The sequence below is a fragment of the Phragmites australis genome, chromosome 14 (assembly GCF_958298935.1).
Source record: "Phragmites australis chromosome 14, lpPhrAust1.1, whole genome shotgun sequence".
NCBI lineage: Eukaryota > Viridiplantae > Streptophyta > Magnoliopsida > Poales > Poaceae > Phragmites > Phragmites australis.
The window spans coordinates 18,396,346-18,416,321 of NC_084934.1; the positions used below are offsets into that span (position 1 = coordinate 18,396,346).

Sequence of the window (19,976 nt, forward strand, 5' to 3'; positions counted from 1 at the left end):
CAAATTCGCAACAAAAAAAAATCCAATTCGTACTAGGTTCTTAATTTGTTGTGCTATTGCTACCCCGTCAAAAAACTAAAAGGAAAGGAGTCATGGCGAGAGCACACAGGATCAGTCTCTCACTGCACGCAAATGATGCACCGATCTTCGTCAACCCAACCGAGTAAGAACTTGAAGCAGTGAAAGAGATCCCGCATATATTCGGGAAAGCCTCCAGTCAAGGTGGCGTACAGAACCAAGGAGGAAATCATGCTTTTCATCAGGGCCTTGTTGATGAATGTGAACATGATGCACCCACTTGAGGCAATGCACTTGTTTTTTCTCCTTTTTTTTCTATATTTCCTCCATGATTTAATTGGCCCCAGTTGGGAGGGAGATCGACCACTGGGGTCCTCCCGTGAACCTTTCTCTAATTTCCATCGTAATGAATGGGCAGCACTCCTGCCATCTTACTTACGTCAAAAAAAAAAGGGAAAGAAACAGTGGGCTCGGCCGATCGATTGTGTTTATTCTTTGCTCGGTTGCATGCCATCATGAGATCGATCAGCATCCGTTGTGCGTGATCGATCCTGCTCGTTGTCTTGTTGGTCCTCCGCAGGCGGCGTGCTCCGGCCGGCCGTGCACATCGTCGGAGCGTACGTCGCCGGCGGCTTCATTGAGGACCACACACCTGCCGGCGCGGCGGCGTGGCGGGAAGAAAAGTGTGCCGTCAAAGCAAAGGATGACAGAAGCAGCTCAGGGTAAAATGACCTCTTGGTCACTGGGCTTATTACCATTTCCAACCAAGTTTATTTGCACTTGCATGTACATAAACCAGACCTACAAGCACATGCCATTTTCGCCCAACTAAAACCAGCCAAATGCACACCATAGTAACAGGCCGACAGTAGATACATTGCCAGACTGACCGAAAGCATCAGATGGTCCTAAAATGCACAGCATCAGCAAGCTACGGTTGTTCCTCCAAATGTACAAGAGAAGAATTAGAACTAGCAATCCCTACAAGCCTCTTAAGCTCCGGCATGCCCGTCCAAACTACTAGTTTCCACTGAACTCCACCTGCAAAATACAATGGCAAGCACAAAGGTAAGAAAGTATACAATGACAAACATATGAAACAATAGAGGCAGTAAAATAGCACAGTTCTTTCCTGTTGACTGCACATTTCTGATATATTATATGTAACTTAGGAGTTTGCACATCTGACAATTTCTGCTAACAGACGGCAAATTCAATCCATTCAGAATATTTGCATTCATATCGGAATTGCTAAATAAGCATAAGCCCATTACAAGAGGCAAACTTGTTTCTATGGAGCTAGCATTATTTAGAGATAAAAACCAGCATTTTTCACATTTCATTAAGTAATGGCGTCCGTACCTTGGCCTCCTCATGTGCAACCTTCATTCTCCGGTACTCCTGTTGCGCCTGATAAGAACGGAACAGAGCTTGTACACGTACCACTGATCTATTGAACCTGTCCTCAGCTTGTTGCCGGCCGACCTGGTAGTAATCCTCTTCCGCGGTGCTTTCCGGTTCTGCATCCGTAGCCATTGCGACTGGCATTCCAGTTGCAATGCCACGCAAGCCTTTTCTCTTCTTCCTCCATCGCAAGATAGCTTTCTCCACGACTCCAACAGACCATATTACCTTGCGGTACTGCCTTCTCACTTGGTGACCTCGGTATGCAGCCTGAGCAGATGTTTGAATCATTAGACTACACGATACACGAGATACATACAAGATAACAAGTTGCAAAAACTCAAGTTTGCTATCCAAAAATAAGAATAGGAATCTGTCAAATGACATCACCCGGTGCTTGCCAACACATGGACAAAATGAATCCCAGGAAAAAGAAAAAGTAACAAACCAAAACACAGTAATAACATGCAGAAACTTACTTGTATTTTGATAGCTTGTCTTCGTATGTTCATGAAGTCCCTCCTTATCTTCCATGTGCGGAAATGACTCTGTATCCGCACAGCAGCTCTCATCATTTTTTTTCTATTGTGGTTCCGGAATGCATGCTGAATCCTCATAGCAGCAACTATTGCAGCTGCTTCAGTCTCGGGATTGGCCAATTGAATTGCTTTTGTTTGGAGCTTAAGAGTTCGCTCCCTGAGTGCAGCTTGGATATTGCTGGCAGCATCAGCAGCATTACGGTAGGCTGCTAAAGATTCTCGTAAGCAAAGTTCTTGTTCACTAAGGGTTTCAAATTCCTTGGTTTGTAGTTTTGTTGATTGTGTCCTTGGTGATCGCCCAGTATCCTTGGACAGTGACATTGCCTCAAAATGAGCAGTCAACCCTTTCTCAGCAAGATATGCAGCTAAGCCATCATAACCTTGTCTTGCCGCCAGATCAGCAGCAGTGTATCCACCAGGATCCTCATGAGTAGGATCAGTAACCAAGCTTGGATTTGCTCCAGCAGACAAAAGAGCAGCAACCATTTTCTCCCTAGCAAAAGAACATTAAAAAATTAAGTCACCTATTGTCTATTACTACAGTCACCAACAAAGATCAACCAGATGTCTATGAGACCACTACCTAACAGAAAAGACGGTTTTCAATATCCTCTTCACTCAAGCATCCCCAACGTAGCAGATTTTTCAAAACAAAGTTTGTCCCATCTCATCTTTTTACCGACTGGTATCAGTTTCTTGTCAGTTAGCCCCAATTAAGTTTGACTTTTATAATATATAAGCACATTCCAAATGCAAGAACTCATACAGGAAATGATTATTTTCCACATTTTTCTATTTTTCATGTAGTCAGCATGATAAACACATCCCATTTGCCGGAACTCATACAAGACACCATTCTTTTCCTTATTTTATATTGTCCATGCTAGTGAGCAAAAGAAAATACATCAGGAATTTCAGAAAATAGAAGATACCTCCCATAGTATGCAGCCCAGTGCAGAGCTGTCCAACCAGAAGAATCACGAAAATCCAAGGAAAATCCTGACAAAGAAAATAAGCGAATGGCCCAAGTATAGCCTAAGAAAGAACACAGATGGATAGGTCCTTGTCCTAGATCATCACGGCCTGTTGCCTTATGGCCTTCAATTACATTTTCAATAAGCCACTCTTGCAATCTATTTCGCAACATCAGTTCAAGCAAGCCCTCAGTGGCAGGAACATAAGGGCCTTTAGAATCAGTAATAAATTTAAACAGATCCATCCATTCCTTCTCTGCCAATGCTGATAAGAGATTGGAAACTTTGCTACCTTCTACAAGCAACTTTGGTGGTATCTTTTTCTTGTTTGTAGAGAACAACAAACGAGCTAGTCTCATCTGCATCTGAAGCTTTGACCTTTTGGGCTCATCCTCAACCGAGCTCAACTCAGTATTCGATGAACTGCTAGGCATTATACGATAATCAAAACTCAAAACCTCGCTGATCGGTATTTTCCCATCCAAAGTCAAATAAAGATTCACTTGTCCAGGTGTATGTGGTCTAGCCATGAAACGGTAAACGCCAGATTGAACAATGTCTGCAGCAACGCATTTGTCACCAATGACACAGTGGAGACTGGTCTCAGTCAAATGCCTGTAGCGCGCATGAAAATATCCAACCACCAGGACCTACAATTCAGGAGCTATTAATAATATTGCAATTTAATAGAATATAGATCTGAAAACATATAAGCTCACAAGGATCATGCATGTAAATTGTTCTATAATACATCTACATTGCAGTTATGAAAGGGACACCCAAACAGGAGGTACCTGGTAGATAGTTAAAATAAAAAATGTTAAGTAGTTTGTAACAGATGAAGGTGAAGCAGAATATTTTCCATGAGAATTGAACAACTAAAGAGAAAATAAAACTAGAAAGCATGAAAGGCAAAAACCTTCGTATCCTCTGTACAATAAGCCCATTCTGGGGAGATCTCAGTGATGTGAAAGAGTCTTTCGTTGGTCACTGGTTGCGTGGTGAGTATAGCTGAGCTTGGATTATCCCCTAAACAAGGAATATCATCATTCAAGTACTTCCATAGTCCAAGACTGTTCTGCCTGGGAGGCACATCATTAGGAATGTTACCACCATCCACTGGAGTTTTCAACAAAGAACTTGCAAGATGCTTCGATTGAGAATCCAGATCTGATGTTAAAAGAGATGGAGATTGGTCTGCCTGATGTTTCAGAGCTCCAAAGTAACTCTCAGATACTTGATTGTGGCCAGGATTAGTAGCATAAGCTTCTGAAATTACATTAGCTGGTGGAGAAAAGATAACCTGCAGAAAAATTAGGGATGCATCTGATCTGTCATCATAGATACAAAAAAAATACAAGAAAACAAGCAATCCTGAATTCACACCATGCACAAATACACTAAGATTGCGTAGAGACACAACCCAAGAATGCAGGACCTTGCGTGCCCACAAATACAGATGTCTATGATTGAGGTCCCCCATGGATTGTGTTAGAAATAGTAACTTGTATTCAATAGTAGCCCCTAGAGGCAATATATAGAGTACATGAGCGACACGAATCGGGAACAGAGGTGGAGGGAAGAGGAGCCGGTGGGGAGGGGAGATAAGCCGACGATTGAAAATAGATCTAATGATCGGGACGAGTTATGACGTCCAAAAAAATCCTAGCTCTAATACCATGTCATGAATAGCAACTTGTATTCAATAGTAGCCCCTACGGGCAATATATAGAGTACATGAGGGAGTATAGGATAAGAACTCTAGCAACCCCTATACGTAATGGATAAGGACTCTATATTCTTAACAGATTGAAGATACATTACATTCATCACAGGAGAAGGCAATAATCAATATGTAAGGAGCGCAATTTTTCAGCCTCTTTACAGCATATAATCAAATTGGCAGAATAATCACTTATGCATAGGACAGATATATTATGACTGGATAGAATTAGTTTCATACATAGAAAACATTGCAGACCCTGAGTATTGCCAAAGAAAGGAAGTTGCAAAGGAAGGCAAGTGGTCCCCTTAAAAATTCCAGAGTAAACATCTACTGGTACACTATTCTGAATTCAATGTTCAGATTTTACTAAATTTAGTGATGTAAAGAAAGCTAAATGGAGAAGCAAATTAAGGGTCACAGTTCAAGTGAATTTAGAATTGTAAAGAAAGCTAAAGGGTGACGCAAATTAAGGGACAATTATGGTGAATTTAGCAATGTAAAGAAGAAATTTTTTCATGCAATATTACAACCATATATATCGCAATTAAAAAACTTATATTACAGTAGGTCACTTAAAATACTCATGGGAAAATAATGAAAGAAGAAGCAGAAATTAAGGGCCACAGTTATAGTGAGTTTAGCAATGTAAAGAAGCAATAACTTTGTGAAGACTTCAATCATGTACCATTGCAATTCAAAAACCATAGGTTATGGTGAACAACTTAGCTCACTTACATTACTTGTGGCATTGGTATTCCAGATATTATTTCCAGAATCCCTCATCTCATATTTAGCCAGCTGATTGGATGCCAAAGATTCACCTGTTTTATACAATAAGCAAGATTACAATCTCTACAATAGTAGATATAAAAAACTTGCAGCTTTATCACTAAAATCCCACCAGAAACAGAAGCATCATTTTTCATAGATGACTCCAATAGATCTGCCCAAAATAACTCCAGTCTAGAATCATGATCATCAGTTTCTGCATGATCACCAAAGATGTAGTAAAAGACCTCTCAAAAATAAAGATATGGTAGTAGAATTTGTAAGACATACAACAGAACAAATTTTAAACATTATGACATCTATGTGCAAGTATAATAAACTAAAACTATAAAAAAAAAGCGTACCAAAATTTTCAAAAGGTCATAGGGATCTAAGCATGCCTCACCACTAGAAATCGCTCCACCACCATGTGAGTTAATTTCTTCTGGTGCAGCGGAATCGCAAGATTGCTCGGTACGAGCAGGGGCCAAATCTGTTGAAGTCAGAGGAGAGGTGAAATGAATCATATTGATAGGAGCCACTTGAGCAACTTCAGTTCCTGTGTTTGGAGGTGGTATGGCATTTTCCTGGTCAGTAAAAAACATATTAGCAAACTGAAAATTACAGAACCAGTAGCATCTGGTCTAATGTGCTTGCACAATAGAAATAAAATGATACATTGTGAAACAAAGGGGCACATTAATTCATTTTCATGTTTCTTGTTACTCGTATTCAGTTATGCTAAGGGTACTTTTGTGTCATTTCAAGACATTTGTTCATAAAGAGCCATTGCAACCACATGCTCATGATTTTTTTACAGGTTTGACTACAGTGACAAGTGACAACTTGAAGATACGGTAAGTTTAGGCTCACTAAGTTTGTGATGGGCATTGATCTAGATGGCCCTGAACCCAAGCAACGCGACCTCGACAGGGGGCGGCAGCCACATCACAAGGGCAGGGATAGGAGAAGGGGACTGTGAATAGATTGATATTTATTCTTGCTTAATTCCAAAGAAGGTGTTGGCTGCCCCTTTATATAGGCAAGTCACAGCTCTAACAAACCAAATCAAAATCTATCTCTAATCGATAACAAATCTAATCTTATCTCTAAACCAATCTGATCTGATCCTATCCGTAACAACCAATCTAATGTAGGACTAAGTGCACTATCTAATAGATAGAGTGATGATGACCGCTACAGTACCCCACAGGACTACAGTAACGGGTACCCTGCAAAGGCCCTAGCCTAGACCTGCACATGACAAAGTTCTTGACAGATAATGCTTTGTCAGCCAAAGAGCTAGCAATTCCTTCACTAAGTGTAGGCTCATGATTCTGCAAGTTAAAGAAAACTGAGGTCTACATTGGGTCAGATCCGAAGCTAATCCTTATGCACAAAAAGAAACTCTAACACAGATGGGTAAAGCATGTGGTCTTTAAGTTTCAAAGAGTTAATGATCAAATGAATTCCTGAGTTTATTTGAAGTTTGCAGGCACATCATGGCCTCTTGGCAAGAGAAGGGACCAAGCCACTCAGAATCATTGCACAGCCAAATCCAACAATTGTGACAATAGAGAATTACAAAAAAGCCAGTGCGAACAACGGAAAGAAAATGATTGACCCAAAGCTCTCAGATCTTTTTTTCACCCTTAGCGGATATGTCTTCTTTTAATGAAGTCCAAATGTTAGATTAGAAGCTCATAATACACCTCATGAGTATTACTGATTTAGTACACAAAAATTCAACTTTCCTTACCCAAACATCCAGAAGGAATACTTACTAAAAACAGAAATAAGAGACGGAGAAATAAAGAACCAACCTCAGATGTTTGACGATAATGCACAAGAACTATGCGCTCCAACTCTCTGAACAAGAAACAACCAAGAACCATTTCAGCAAAGAGGGCTGGCATGACATTTATATTCAGGCTTGTATCTTATGCATAAAACACAAAAGATCAACTCATAGTTTTTAGTGGAACAATATTAGGAAATTTATGCCATCAACTCTGCAATCTGCAAGCCTTTAACAGGTTACAAATCTATTTCAACTCAACTGAACTCAATATGACAACAATTTCCATTCTTAGAAACTATCTGAGTTGTCCACACAATTGCAACGCTTGATATTACAAGACATTATATTTGAAAATACAATCATATCTGTTATACAACTCAAAAACCTACGATTGAAGCTTTGGTGGTATTTATTATGCAGCTTTCATACTAGTAGTACCAATATTTATCCGATTAATCTACACTGGCTCACCAGAATAAGCAATGTAGAGACTTTTCCTTTTCTCTCAATTCATGAAAAAGTTTATAGGATTGTTTTCTGGTCAATGTAGGAATTTCTAGCCCTCTATTTGTATAGAATCTTTAATCAATCATCATAGGTCCTTGTGGATATCTCAATTGACTTCTGTATGTGGGCAACAAACATGGAGGCACCAAATTAAAATATTAATTCTATTACATAAAGCTAAGTCATGATCTGACTGTAGGATGGCATCCTACCTCGAGTATAAAACTAATTTTCAGCTTAGAGAACAGAAAAAGACACCAAAATTTCCAACAGCTAGCCAAAAACATATGACATAAGGTTTAGTGGTACAAACATAATCTTGCAAAATACAAAGAGCTGCTGGAATTGAAATCTTACTTGTCAAGCAACCAGTAGCATCTACGAAAGAAATTTGGATCATCATCACCTCGAGCATAATAGACATGAACCTTTTCTTCATTACCGATCTACAAAATAGCACAAATAACCAATAATGGCGAAGATACTAGAATAGTTGAATGTAACAGCAAGCAACCAGACAATTTCAGCTATTTGCACAGCTTAGAGCTTACCTTTAATTTTTCATGGGCTTCTTGGACAGTCTTGCCATCCTTCTTTTTCTTCCAATTATGGCCATCCTTACGGAAGTTTCTAACCACTTTACGGTCATATAGAATAACAGTACCACCTGATTTAGAAGAAAGTAACAAGTGATGGTTGTTTGATGCGCAAACCATTTTCTGATAGAAATATCATGGAATTAAAAGACTAAGACAAAGTTAAAAAACACTTTTTTTTTCCAAACGAACTTAAAGTTGTGGACATCCTCGCAAGGTAGTGCAATCAGAACTACGCACTTGTATGAATAGCTTACTACAGGAATAATGACAGCCTAAAAATTATACAAGTAGCAAGAATCAGAAACAAGTCAAACAACACATTAATTGGTACTGAGGGCATATCATGCTTATGAAGTTCATAATCACATTCTAATATGACCCTAGGGATGGTATTCTGATGAGTAGCTACTAAACATAAAGGCAAAAGATTCTCAAAGAGAAAGAAAGAAAAAAGTATTAATAATAACAACACGGCTCTTGTGCACAATCATTTCAGAAAAAGAGCAATTTAAGTCAACCATGTTGATCTCACTTGTACTCCAATATCCAACGCGCATTCATTCATTAGTCTATTCTCTTATGAATATCAGCTCTAGATTAGCCATCACATTATCTCTCTAAACAAATGAACCAAGTGGTTTTGAACTGAGGGATACTGCTTCTATTTGTTCCATGCACAACTCATATTGTTCAGCCCAGAAGCTCAAAGAACACAACCATCTTATACTTGATACTTCAACACACACTTATGTTCTGTTCCCCCTTGTACACATTTGTCATGAATTCAGTTACTGAAACTAAACAAGCACAAGTGCAGGGTATAGCAAGGTGAGGGGTTTGTGGTGAATGCAGAACACATACTCACGGGCTTGTCGATGGGCTGCGCACGGACCTTGAGCCTCGCGTGGTTCGCCAGCACTGCATAGATCTCATTTGGCCGGAACCAGCGCGTGGCCGCTTCCACCATCAGCTTCTCAAAGTTCAAGTCTGTCCACCAACCACAACCGCAACATACACAAGCAAGAATTCAGCGCAAGAAAAAAACACAATGGCTTCTCATTTTGAACAGTCAAAAGATTGGAAAGCAGACTGCATAAAATTTCATAGTTATTCCGCAAAACTTAAGCTAACATCAAATTCCTTTAACTTATCAGGCCAAAATTTGATGGGAAAAAGAAACAGATATTAAGCAGATGAGCCAAGCAAACTGAGCAGACAAAACACCCACAAAGCACTCGATCAATTTCCATGGACAGAAACACCAATACGAACAGAGACCCAGAAATACTATCTAACTCAGTCTTTTTTTTTTTAACCGCGCTTCCCCACGGTGCCGTTTTCGTTGGAGACCTGGGGTTGAGGGACGGGGGCTCGAACCCCGTCGGCTCGGCTCCATCCGGGAGCGTTGCCACCGAGCTCCATGCTCGTCCGCTATCTCACTCAGTCTTCATTCTTCAATACCAGCGAAACAGCTCAAATCATTTAATCGTTCCAAAAATACACCATTTACAATCCGAAATGGGGAAATGCATGCGTAACACTTCGAAGAACCCCGAAAACAACAAGAGCGAGGCATCAGACGAAACAAGCCCCGGAGCTCAATCGAACCACGTCGAAGAAAATATACAGAGCCCACGAGAACTACAGAATCGCTGCACACAACAGTACCAAAGCAAAGAAGAGAAAAAGGGGGCGAGGGGGAAGAGAAGAACCCCCGCTCGGGCAGGGTGGGGCGACCTGCGCAGGTGAGGAAGCCGTGGATCTCGGAGGCGACGAGCAGGTCCCTCCCACCGGCGCCGCTTGCCATGGCCGCGGCTGCTGCTTCCACACTCTTCCCCTGTGCGTGGCCTCTCGCTCTCGCGGGGAAAGAAGAAGACGACGAGGCGGATAGAGACTTAAGAAAATCGTGAGAAAAGTAAGCAAAGGCAACGGGAAAAAAAAATCGGAGAAAAGAGTACCAATCAAATGAAAAGTAACAATAAGAAATTACAATGGTTGATGGCAAGAATTATCATCTATGATAATTATTGCAGTGCTGATTGGCCAAACAATACGAAGTTAAAGCTGAGGCTGATTCAGCTACTATTTGATTTTGAATCGGAAGACAGAGTGCTTCGATTAGAAAAGACTATATGTGATTAGGTGATAACGGTTGAAGATGATAAGATGCAACAATAAAGCTCGAAGCCGGTCAGGAATATTCAGGGATCTTGTTGGACCTAGTCGAATATGAGAAAGTGATATCTAACTAGGTGATCTTCGATCAGATGGTCTCTGACCAGGTGATCTCCAACCATGTGCCCTCCAACCAGGTGGTCTCTTCGATCAGTGGTTTTCGACCAGTGGTTTACGAACAGCAGTTTCGTACCAAATGGTAAAACCGAGCTGGGAGTAGGTGGTCTCCAACTAGATGGTTGAACTGAGTAGCTGGTCAATTCGAGCAGATAATTATATTAGAGTGCACAGACCGAATTACGCGATAGAGACTATTAGTTAATATATGGGAACTTACGTGATTGAATAGGGAAAATATATCAGTTATAGGAAGTTGGAAGACCAGATGGTATAGTAAAATCATATCTGTAAGTCTTGTTATGTTTAAATTAGGAGTCCTGATCTCTTACAGCTAAGACACGTCGTCCTTTAAATAGAAAAGGGTCATCACCGATTGGGAGAATGAACAATCGATCAATATCAAATGCATCTACTTTTTTATCGTAGCTTTCTTCTGTAGCCCCCTTTCTTCTCTAATCTCTCTGCTTTCTACTCAGCTAGGTTTCAAGACCAAGCTAGGGCAAATCATTAGCGTGTTGTACCACAACTAGCTCTGCCTAGGTACTGCACCTTGGTGCCTTCTTCGTTGCTGCCCTTTTGTTTGCCAGAATCAGAAGGTGTTGCTGCGTCCTACTGCTGATTTCGCCAAGATCAGAAGCATCTAATCCTGCCATAATCTTTGTGTTGTGTGCAATTTTTGTGTGCAACACATTTTAGCGACTTCGTTGGGACTTAATCTATTTCCTAACCACGGTGAATGGATCCGAGGTCGAGCCCGATAACGTCATCGTGCCCGCCATTGAGGAGCTAGATGAGGAGGCATAACAAGAATACGAGAAGCACAAGATGGAGTTTGACGGGGCGTTTGCTTCGCGCTACCAAAAGATGAGACATGGCATCATTTGGAAAGAAGGACATTTCACACCTATCTACACCAAGCCTGAGTTAACTCCCATTGTGAGTAATGCACCTCTTATTGAAGAGTAAGTTGCTTTGATGATTGATCGGCAATTAGGTGTTTCTATATCTAATACTTTGGATAGGTTGCTATCTAGTCGTCTTAAGGCTATGGGTCTTGAAGTGCAAAGTGAAAAAGATTTAAAACAATCTGTTTTGCATCATGCTAATGCTTCCAATGTTAGAAATGGTAGCAACGTTCAACATGACTCATTGCTTGTTAACTCATCGGCAGCAGGTACACCATTTAAAGTTACACTGTAGGGTGTGCCAGTGCAACATAACATAGCCGAACAAATGTGTTAAGTTCAATTGATCACAGTGTATCACCACATGCTATTCCAAATACTGCTATACCCAAATATGCAGCCCCTATGCCTTCATCGTATGCAAATGCTAATATGGTCAATTCGGGTGCGCCTAATGTTGGCAGTTACACTAGTACAGGAGAAAATTCAGCAAATTTGCAAAGACCTTTGTACCGCAGTGTAGCATACAGTATGCCTCCCAAGCCACTCAAGGTTCTGACATTCCATATGGTCCATTACCTACTAGTAATTTCAATAGTTCTTTGCAACATATAGCATATGCACATCTGAATCATACTATATATGCCTATGAAACACCATAACCCAATATTTTTAGGCACATCTAAATCATACTATATATTCCACCTACGGTCAAGCCGTATATGGGGTTTGAAAATGTTAGAGAGCAAGTGGTTAATGCTTTGAGAGAGCAGTTCGGGATAGAGCCCAAAGGTAGAGCATGTGCGTATCAAAGACTATACCCCGATTTCTATGATAATGCTCAGTATTCCAGAGGTTTTAGAGTGTTTGATTTATTAAATTCACTGGAGATGATGATAGAACCACTTTAGAGCATGTTGGTTAATTTATTTTGCAGTGTGGTGAAGCTAGTGCTAGCGACACATTAAAATTAAGATTGTTTCCTTTATGATTGTCTGGCTCTACATTTAACTGGTTTACTTCTCTGGCATCTAATTCTATTTTTATATGGTCTCAATTAGAGCGAAAATTCCATGAGTATTTTTATACTGGGGACACTTACATTGTTGCATTTAACATCGCTAAAACAAGAGCACAATGAGTCTGTTACTGATTATATTTGAAGGTTTAGAGATACAAGGAATTGATACTTTAATTTGACAATTTCTAATAGAGACTTGGCTGATCTAGCTTATTCTGGTTTACTTTCTCACTTAAAAGAAAAGTTAGAGAATTATGATTTCCTAGATGTTAGTCAAGTATTACAAAAAGCTCTGACCTAAAAAAGCTGCGCTAAGGAGTCTAGGAGTTTTCAGAAGTTTCATGACAAAAATAGAATTGATCGTCCCGTTGTTAATTTACTTGATCAAGACTCTGAATCATCAGACAATGATAGTGTATGTATGTGTAGACAAATAGACATGGGCTTCTAAATCTAAACCATTCGTTTACTCCACATTAAAGCCGATTTCATAAAAGAATCGACGGGAGGAAATAAAATATACACTCGATGTTGCTAAATGTGATAGAATTTTTTATTACTTGTTACAAGAAAAGCAGATCATGTTGCCTAATGGTCATGTTATACCATCACCTGAGGGATTAAAAAGGCTTGCATATTGCAAATGGTAACTCATATTCTCATATTACTAATGATTGCAATGTTTTTTGTCAGCCATTAATGAAGGACGATTGAAGTTTTCTGATAACACAAAAATGCAGCTAAACACTCAACCCTTTCCTATCAAGAATGATCTCGAGGGGAAGAAGGTGTTGGTTTGGCCATCTTAGGCCGATTCTACTAAAGGCAAGAACGTGGTTATCGGTGAGGAAAGTGCACAAAGTGGTAGACAAAAAATGAGCAAACAAAAAATCCTAGAGATCGGTAGTTGGAAAGTGAATGAAAGCAAAAGAAAGACCATCAAAAGGGTTGAAAAGTCAAAGCCCACATTTAAAGCGCTTCTGGCTAAATATGAGGATGGTAAGGTTGGCCACAAAGTCGCTAGTCAGCCAAGTAATCTCAAGCGACCTAGATCACCTACAAAGCAAGAGCTTGATGGTCGGGATCATCGTCGAGAGAACTTCCATGCAGCAACGCCGTATCCTCCTTTTGGGCCGCCAATGCCCGTCCCATGGGGTCCTCCTCCTGGTGTTTTTCCTCCTTGTCCACCATGGGGCTGGTGTGGTCTATGGATACCGCTTCCAATGCCTTTTGGACTATTCCATCCTAGGTGGACAGCATCAAGAAGGCCTATTTTTGATAGGTTATCACGTCCTAATAATGATCGTGTTGATCAAACAAATCGGTCTTATGATGGGAGAGATAATAAAGTGGTGAAGAAGGTGTATCATGTGAAGAGTGATGGTAATTTGGGCGAAATGTTATATTTGAATTCAAAGGAAAACAAGCCGATTAAAAGGAAGGGGAGCAAAAACGATCGGCTATCGTTGTTTCAAGTATTAGCAATGGGAAGTACATGGCAGCAACAGTAGTACATGGTTTAGATACGAACAACATCTACAATAGGCATGAACAGTACTGTAGTTACAGTGCATATAGACAGCAGTTCCTCCATAGTGGTTGCTGCAGTATCATCCGAGCAAACAACGTCATGTGATGATTTTGAAGCACCAAAAACAGTGGGGAAGGTTAAATGAAAAATATCTTTGCTGCCTACAACTAAACCAAAGCCCCAATGATGTCCTCGTGATCTCTCACATTCTCAAAAGAGAATGTTGCAGCAGTTGCACATGCAAGAATTTAGAGAGGCTAGAGCTGAAAAGGTGAGAGGCAAAATATTTAATGAGATAAAGCATATCCTGCCTGTTAGGAAAGAATGGAGGAGAAAGTCAGGTGAAGCCCCAGTTCAGGTGCCCAGTGATGATGAGAATGATTTTCTATATTATGTGGGGTCCCCAGTGACCACAAATAGTTCTCTACCTCCAGAGGGTATGGATATTAACATGGTGCTTATGTTATGAGTTTCAAGCTATTGATGAGGGGATTGCATAGCTATGCCTTGGTCATAAGGAGATTGTTTTTGAGAAGCTTGAGGAATCGAACCGACATTTGAAACCATCGTATGTTAAAGGACATATCTATGGTAGGTTAATTTCTAGAATGTTAGTTGATGGTGGATCTACTGTGAATCTAATGCCATACTCAGTTTTTAAAAAATTGGGCAAGAGGACAACGAGCTCATGAAGACCAATTTGACTCTTAATGGTGTCGGGGGAGATTCGATGGATGCCAAATGTGTTATTTCCATGGAGCTTACTATTGGAAGCAAGACTTTGGCCACGACTTTCTTCATAGTTGAAGTGCAAGGTAATTACAATGTTATATTGGATCATGATTGGATACGTGCCAATCGTTGTGTTTCTTCTACCTTGCATCAATTTTTAATACAATGGGTAGGCGATGATGTAGAAATTGTTCAGGTAGATACATCAGCTTACGTCGCTTTGGCCGATGCTTCAGCTGATTGGTAGCATGGTAATGTCTAGTGTTTGTCAGGTCAAGATTTTTCTAGTTATGATTCTCTTAGTGTTACCAAGGATGGATTTATACCCATGTCTGTATAGTCGACTTTCGTAGCTCGGCTAGGTAGCATGATGTTATAAATGAGTAAAGAGGAAAATTTTAAAGTGGTTGCAAAAGTGTGTAGTACAATATCGGTCAATAAGAATGATATTTATGAAGCTATTGAAGACTTTGATGAGGTAGAAAAGTTAGGATAAGGTTTCTTGTCGGCTGACCTATTAGAGGAGGTTGATATAGGTGATGGAATTATTCCTAGGCCAACATTTGTAAACAAAAACATATCTGCTAATTATAGGAGCAAAGTAATAGAGTTACTAAGAGAATATGTTGATTGCTTTGTTTGGGAATATCATGACATGCTGGGACTTAGCCGAGAGCTAGTAGAGCATCGGTTACCTATCAAAACTGGTTTTTAGACCTCACAAACAATTGGCTAGAAAGTTTAATCCTAGTATGTAAAGGCGTGTTAAGGAAGAGATAAATCAGTTGCTAGCTCCGAGGTTTATTCGTCCATGCAAGTATGCTGAATGGATTTCTAATATTATCCCAGTGGAAAAGAAGAACACTAGTAAGACACGAGTATGCATTGATTTTAGAGATTTAAATAAAGCTACTCCTAAAGATGAATATCCTATACCTATAGCCGATATGCTTATTAATGATGCTTTAGGACATAAAGTGATTAGTTTCTTATATAATAATTAATCAGATTTTTATGGCCAAAGAGGATATGTCTAAAAAGGCCTTTCGATATCCTGATTTTTGTTAGTTTATTTGAATGGGTTGTCATGACTTTAAGCTTATAGAATGCCGGAGCTACTTATAAAAGGGCCATGCTGGCCCAGCCCGTTAGCCATCGTGCCATGTCGTTCCTTAGCCGAGCCGAAATGGCCGTGTTTCGTGCCGCCTATTTGGCCTGACCCACTTAGCCACCTTTAATGTGCAACACTAATAAAAGAATTTTGCTACTCTGGAGAGAGAGGGGGCCCACCTATACACGGCTCCAGCATGGACTGGGCCCACATGTCAGCAGCAGAATGGGCTAGATCCTCATGTCAGATGCATGCCAATCGTCTTTTTGGTGATCACATGATTCGGGTATGGCGATTGGCACAAGATCAAATCTGGGCTCACATGTGGCATGGACGGGCCCACTTGCCAGCTCCTCAAATCAGCACACAAATGGATTTTAGGCGCACACAAATGTGCCCAATAATTGTTGTTTAGCAAAGATCAATTTTTTTCTGCGGAATCGGCAAGAGCACTGTCAGGACCCATTAAAAGAGAAATAAAATGTATTTACATGAGAAAAAAAAAAGCTCGCCACAAACAGCGAAAAAAGCGCCACCTGGTACATCTATATAAAAAAAGGAGAAAATACAGAGCAGACATCATCCTGCATGATGGAAAAATCAAATATCACAGTGAATTCTCTAGAATTTTATTGATGGAACAACCAATTTGACGAAAAATATAACTTATGACATGACTAGAGCAGACAATCATCGCTTCAAGTTGGCGAGATTGTGCCCACGCTCGCACGTCAGTTCTGAAACAATGGACAAGTTGACCGCCAAACACACTCATCATTTATTCAAACAAAAGCCCGACCATATGAGTCAGCAAAATGAGCTGACGTGGCTTGGTGAGTCAGCAAAAGAAAAAACGCTGCGCCTCTTGTGAACCTCATTTTCCTCTTCTTTAGTGGGGAATTGGGTTCACAAGGATGCCACGTGTATGCCAACATGGGCAAAGTTGATGATGTTACAGTAGGGGATTTTCCTATTGGAGTTCACTAAAAAAAGAAGTAACATCGATCACCACCGAAAGTAGCAACTCATTAACTCGACACGTTTCACACGTTGGTTTTGAGATTTGGAAGATAAAAGGTAGACAAATCTGGGGACAGACGAGAGTTATGGAAGAGACCAAAATTGTGAATTATTAAGAATAAAAGGATTGACGCTTTTTTTTATACTCGCACTACCTCAGCTGATTACAAGAGAACCAACAGGTAGCTATTAGGAATCTCAAAAAAAGACAAAACAGAGCATGCAACTAATGGGTCCCATCAAAATCAAGAACTACGAAATGCAATCAAGAACAAACTATTGAACAATATCGATTTTGGACTATTTTTGTAAGTGAACATCCGTGTATCAATGTACTCGACATCCATGAATTTTTAAATCAGGCTGCACTTTCTGATAAATCGGCTGCATATGCTAGTGCAAATCTGAGTTTTTCCGGGGCCGTTTTTCTAATTGTTCAGACAAGTTTGACCTTCGCGATTTGGAATTTTGGACAAGTTTTGCCCTTCAAATGAAGAGACGACAAACCGACCTAATCTATTTGTCAAATCAAACAAGTAGGATACCTCCGAGCTAGGATAAGAATTTATGTTTCATTTGATCAAACATTCCTCTGAGCAAACACCTCAATAGCCACAGATGCATGGACATAGGTGAGTTGTACTAGTTGGTAAATGCCAAGTATGGAATTGTTGACTTCTAGCAACACAATACTGTTTTAATTTGCCAAGCGTTTGTACCTAGCTAGCCTAACTTTTGACAGAAAAAAAACGTCGATTACAACTAATCTTACATGAGAGGGTCTTTCCACAACTTCATGTGTGCTTTTATGATGCGAAGGGGGCAGCTTGAAAAAACCAGGGCACGTCTAAGCAGTGGCTATAGTTAACTATAACACTTGTATAACTATCAAACATTTTTTTTTCAAAAAATCTCAGTACAATACGTAGACGCATGGGCATACACTTATATCATCACACATACATAGATGCATGGGCATACACTTATATCATCACAACATCTATTAAAGATCGGAGATACGGAGTTTGGAGATCGGCGAAGACACCACAGACGTCTCGCTATCGACGGTGTAAGAGCCCAAATTCGCTCCCTCAAAATCTTTTCAATAAAAGATGTTCCCGCTGCTTTTTTTCTTAAATCAATAAAGAAATTGTAGAAAGAAATGAGGAAAGGAAACAAATAAAAGAAAAAGAAAAATCCTCACCCATGCAGGTTATGATTGTGATTTTGATGATTAATGACGATAAGTTCATTGGGACTAACATGTTTGTAAAGAATATATGTTAGTAGGTATCATGGATGTAATACATCAAAAAGCAACCACAGTCAGGACAAAGTTTGATTGAATTGGAGAAGTCCCAGGAAGACTTGTCTCACCGGAAGATCCGGTGCAGAGGGGTTGAATTCACCGAAATATTTTATCCAGAGGCAAAGTAAAGGCTAATGACTTCATCAGATGGTCCGATGCTCTATGTGTTGAACTCACCAAAGTATTTCTGATAAAAGGGGAGAAGGCTGAGGACCTCACCGGATAGTCCAGTGATCTGCACAGGGTAACACTAGAGTATTTCTTGCAAAGAAGAATGCAAATGCAGAAGAATGAAGATCAACCCACCGGATGGTCCGGTGCTTGGTTTGTGTAAACCGGAGTATATCACCGGAGAATATCTTGCAGAGGCAACTGCAAGTGTTGAAGAATAAAGAACAACCCACCAGAAGGTTTGGTACTCTGAAGATGAATGCACCGAAGCATTTTGCACAGAGAGGTTGCAAAGGCTTGGATGGCTAAAGATAACTCATCAGAAGGTCTGGTGGTGGATTCGAAGGCATCGGAGTGTCCAGTGTTCACAGAGGCATTGAGTGGAGTTCCAACGGCTAGTTTCTGAGGCTATACTTATCGGATGATCCGGTGTTAGTATTACTGTTCTCATCGGATCATCCTGTGTTAACAACTTTTTTGAGCCATTGTGAAAACAGCTAGTTGGCGGGTTTGAGGCTATAAATACCCCTCCACTCAGTCATTTTAAGGTGTGTATGCTGTTGGAGTCTAGAGGAAGTTCATACACACTTGAAAATACATCCAAGCTATCAAAGTTCTTAAAGTGATTATCCAAGGCAATTAAGCATAAGATTAGATAGTGTTTAGTACTTATAGGCCTAGAGTGAGTTGTAGCTAGGTTCTACAGCTTGAAGAAGGGATCAAAGAGTGATCCTAGATTGTACCGAGTGGTACGTCAGCGCCTTGGAGTCTTGGTGACTCACCGGCATCTTGGGCCTCGGTGGCTCAAGCTTGTTAACCATCCGACTTGGTGTGGAGCAACAGCAAGACACGTGTACAGGGACACAGAGACCCTTGCCTTGGTGACTCAAGCTCCGAAGTGATCACAGCGGTAAGTGACCAGAAAAAAAGCTAGTAATGAGATCTTGTCTTGGTGGCTCATAGTGCTTGAGACATTGTCTTGGTCACTTGGTAGCTCAAGAGTCGTGACCGGAAGAAACTTGACAATCGGGAGAATATCCTTTGTGGAGCTCCAACGTGGAATAGGGGTGGCATTCATGCCATCGATACCATAGAATAAAAATCACTTGTGCCGAGTTTGTCTCTTTACCTTATTTATGTTTCCGCATTTACATACTTGTAATTTACCTTGCTAGAGTGTGTTGTAATCCTCTTGAGCGGTAGAGTAGACATACTAGATAAACCTAGATCACATTTAGATACAAATTGAGATAAGTTTATCTTGTGAAGTTTTTAGAGCCAATTTAGTTTAGGTTACTAAGTGTCCTAATTTAGCCCTCGTGTTAGGACATCACCGTTCCTCACAATTGGTATCAGAGTCTCGTGCTTTTGATAAGCTTAACATCCTAGAGTTGTGACGTCCGAGGTTGGAATGGATACCCATAGTGCTCCACTTTTCAATGATACTAATTTTTCTCGTTGAAAAATTCTATTGTCTTGTTATTTGCAAGCAAAGGGTCTAGATGTTTTGAAAGTCACCGAGGAATGGATGAAATCTCGCATCAC

The 19,976-nt window shown here is 40.3% G+C and overlaps 1 protein-coding gene across 1 annotated transcript; it reads right to left on the bottom strand.

Moving 5' to 3' along the window:
* Positions 1-735: 735 nt before the first annotated feature.
* On the bottom strand, positions 736-10,233 carry LOC133890494 (calmodulin-binding transcription activator CBT-like). Its single transcript, XM_062330877.1, has 13 exons — positions 10,074-10,233; positions 9,198-9,323; positions 8,289-8,404; positions 8,095-8,183; positions 7,253-7,298; positions 5,836-6,016; positions 5,563-5,646; positions 5,397-5,482; positions 3,855-4,238; positions 2,894-3,585; positions 1,902-2,454; positions 1,381-1,692; positions 736-1,059 (listed from the first exon to the last, which is right to left on the bottom strand). Exons 1-13 carry the CDS (start codon positions 10,141-10,143, stop codon positions 1,039-1,041), a joined length of 2,760 nt encoding a protein of 919 aa, XP_062186861.1. The 5' UTR covers positions 10,144-10,233; the 3' UTR covers positions 736-1,038.
* Positions 10,234-19,976: the final 9,743 nt, after the last annotated feature.

Excerpts from the sequence above, each read along its gene's own strand:
- LOC133890494 (XM_062330877.1), bottom strand. The coding sequence starts at position 10,143 with ATGGCAAGCGGCGCCGGTGGGAGGGACCTGCTCGTCGCCTCCGAGATC. Across the intron at positions 7,299-8,094 it reads TGCTACTGGTTGCTTGACAA|AGAGTTGGAGCGCATAGTTC; the intron begins GTAAGATTTCAA and ends TTTCTTGTTCAG. Across the intron at positions 3,586-3,854 it reads ATTGTACAGAGGATACGAAG|GTCCTGGTGGTTGGATATTT; the intron begins GTTTTTGCCTTT and ends CCTGAATTGTAG.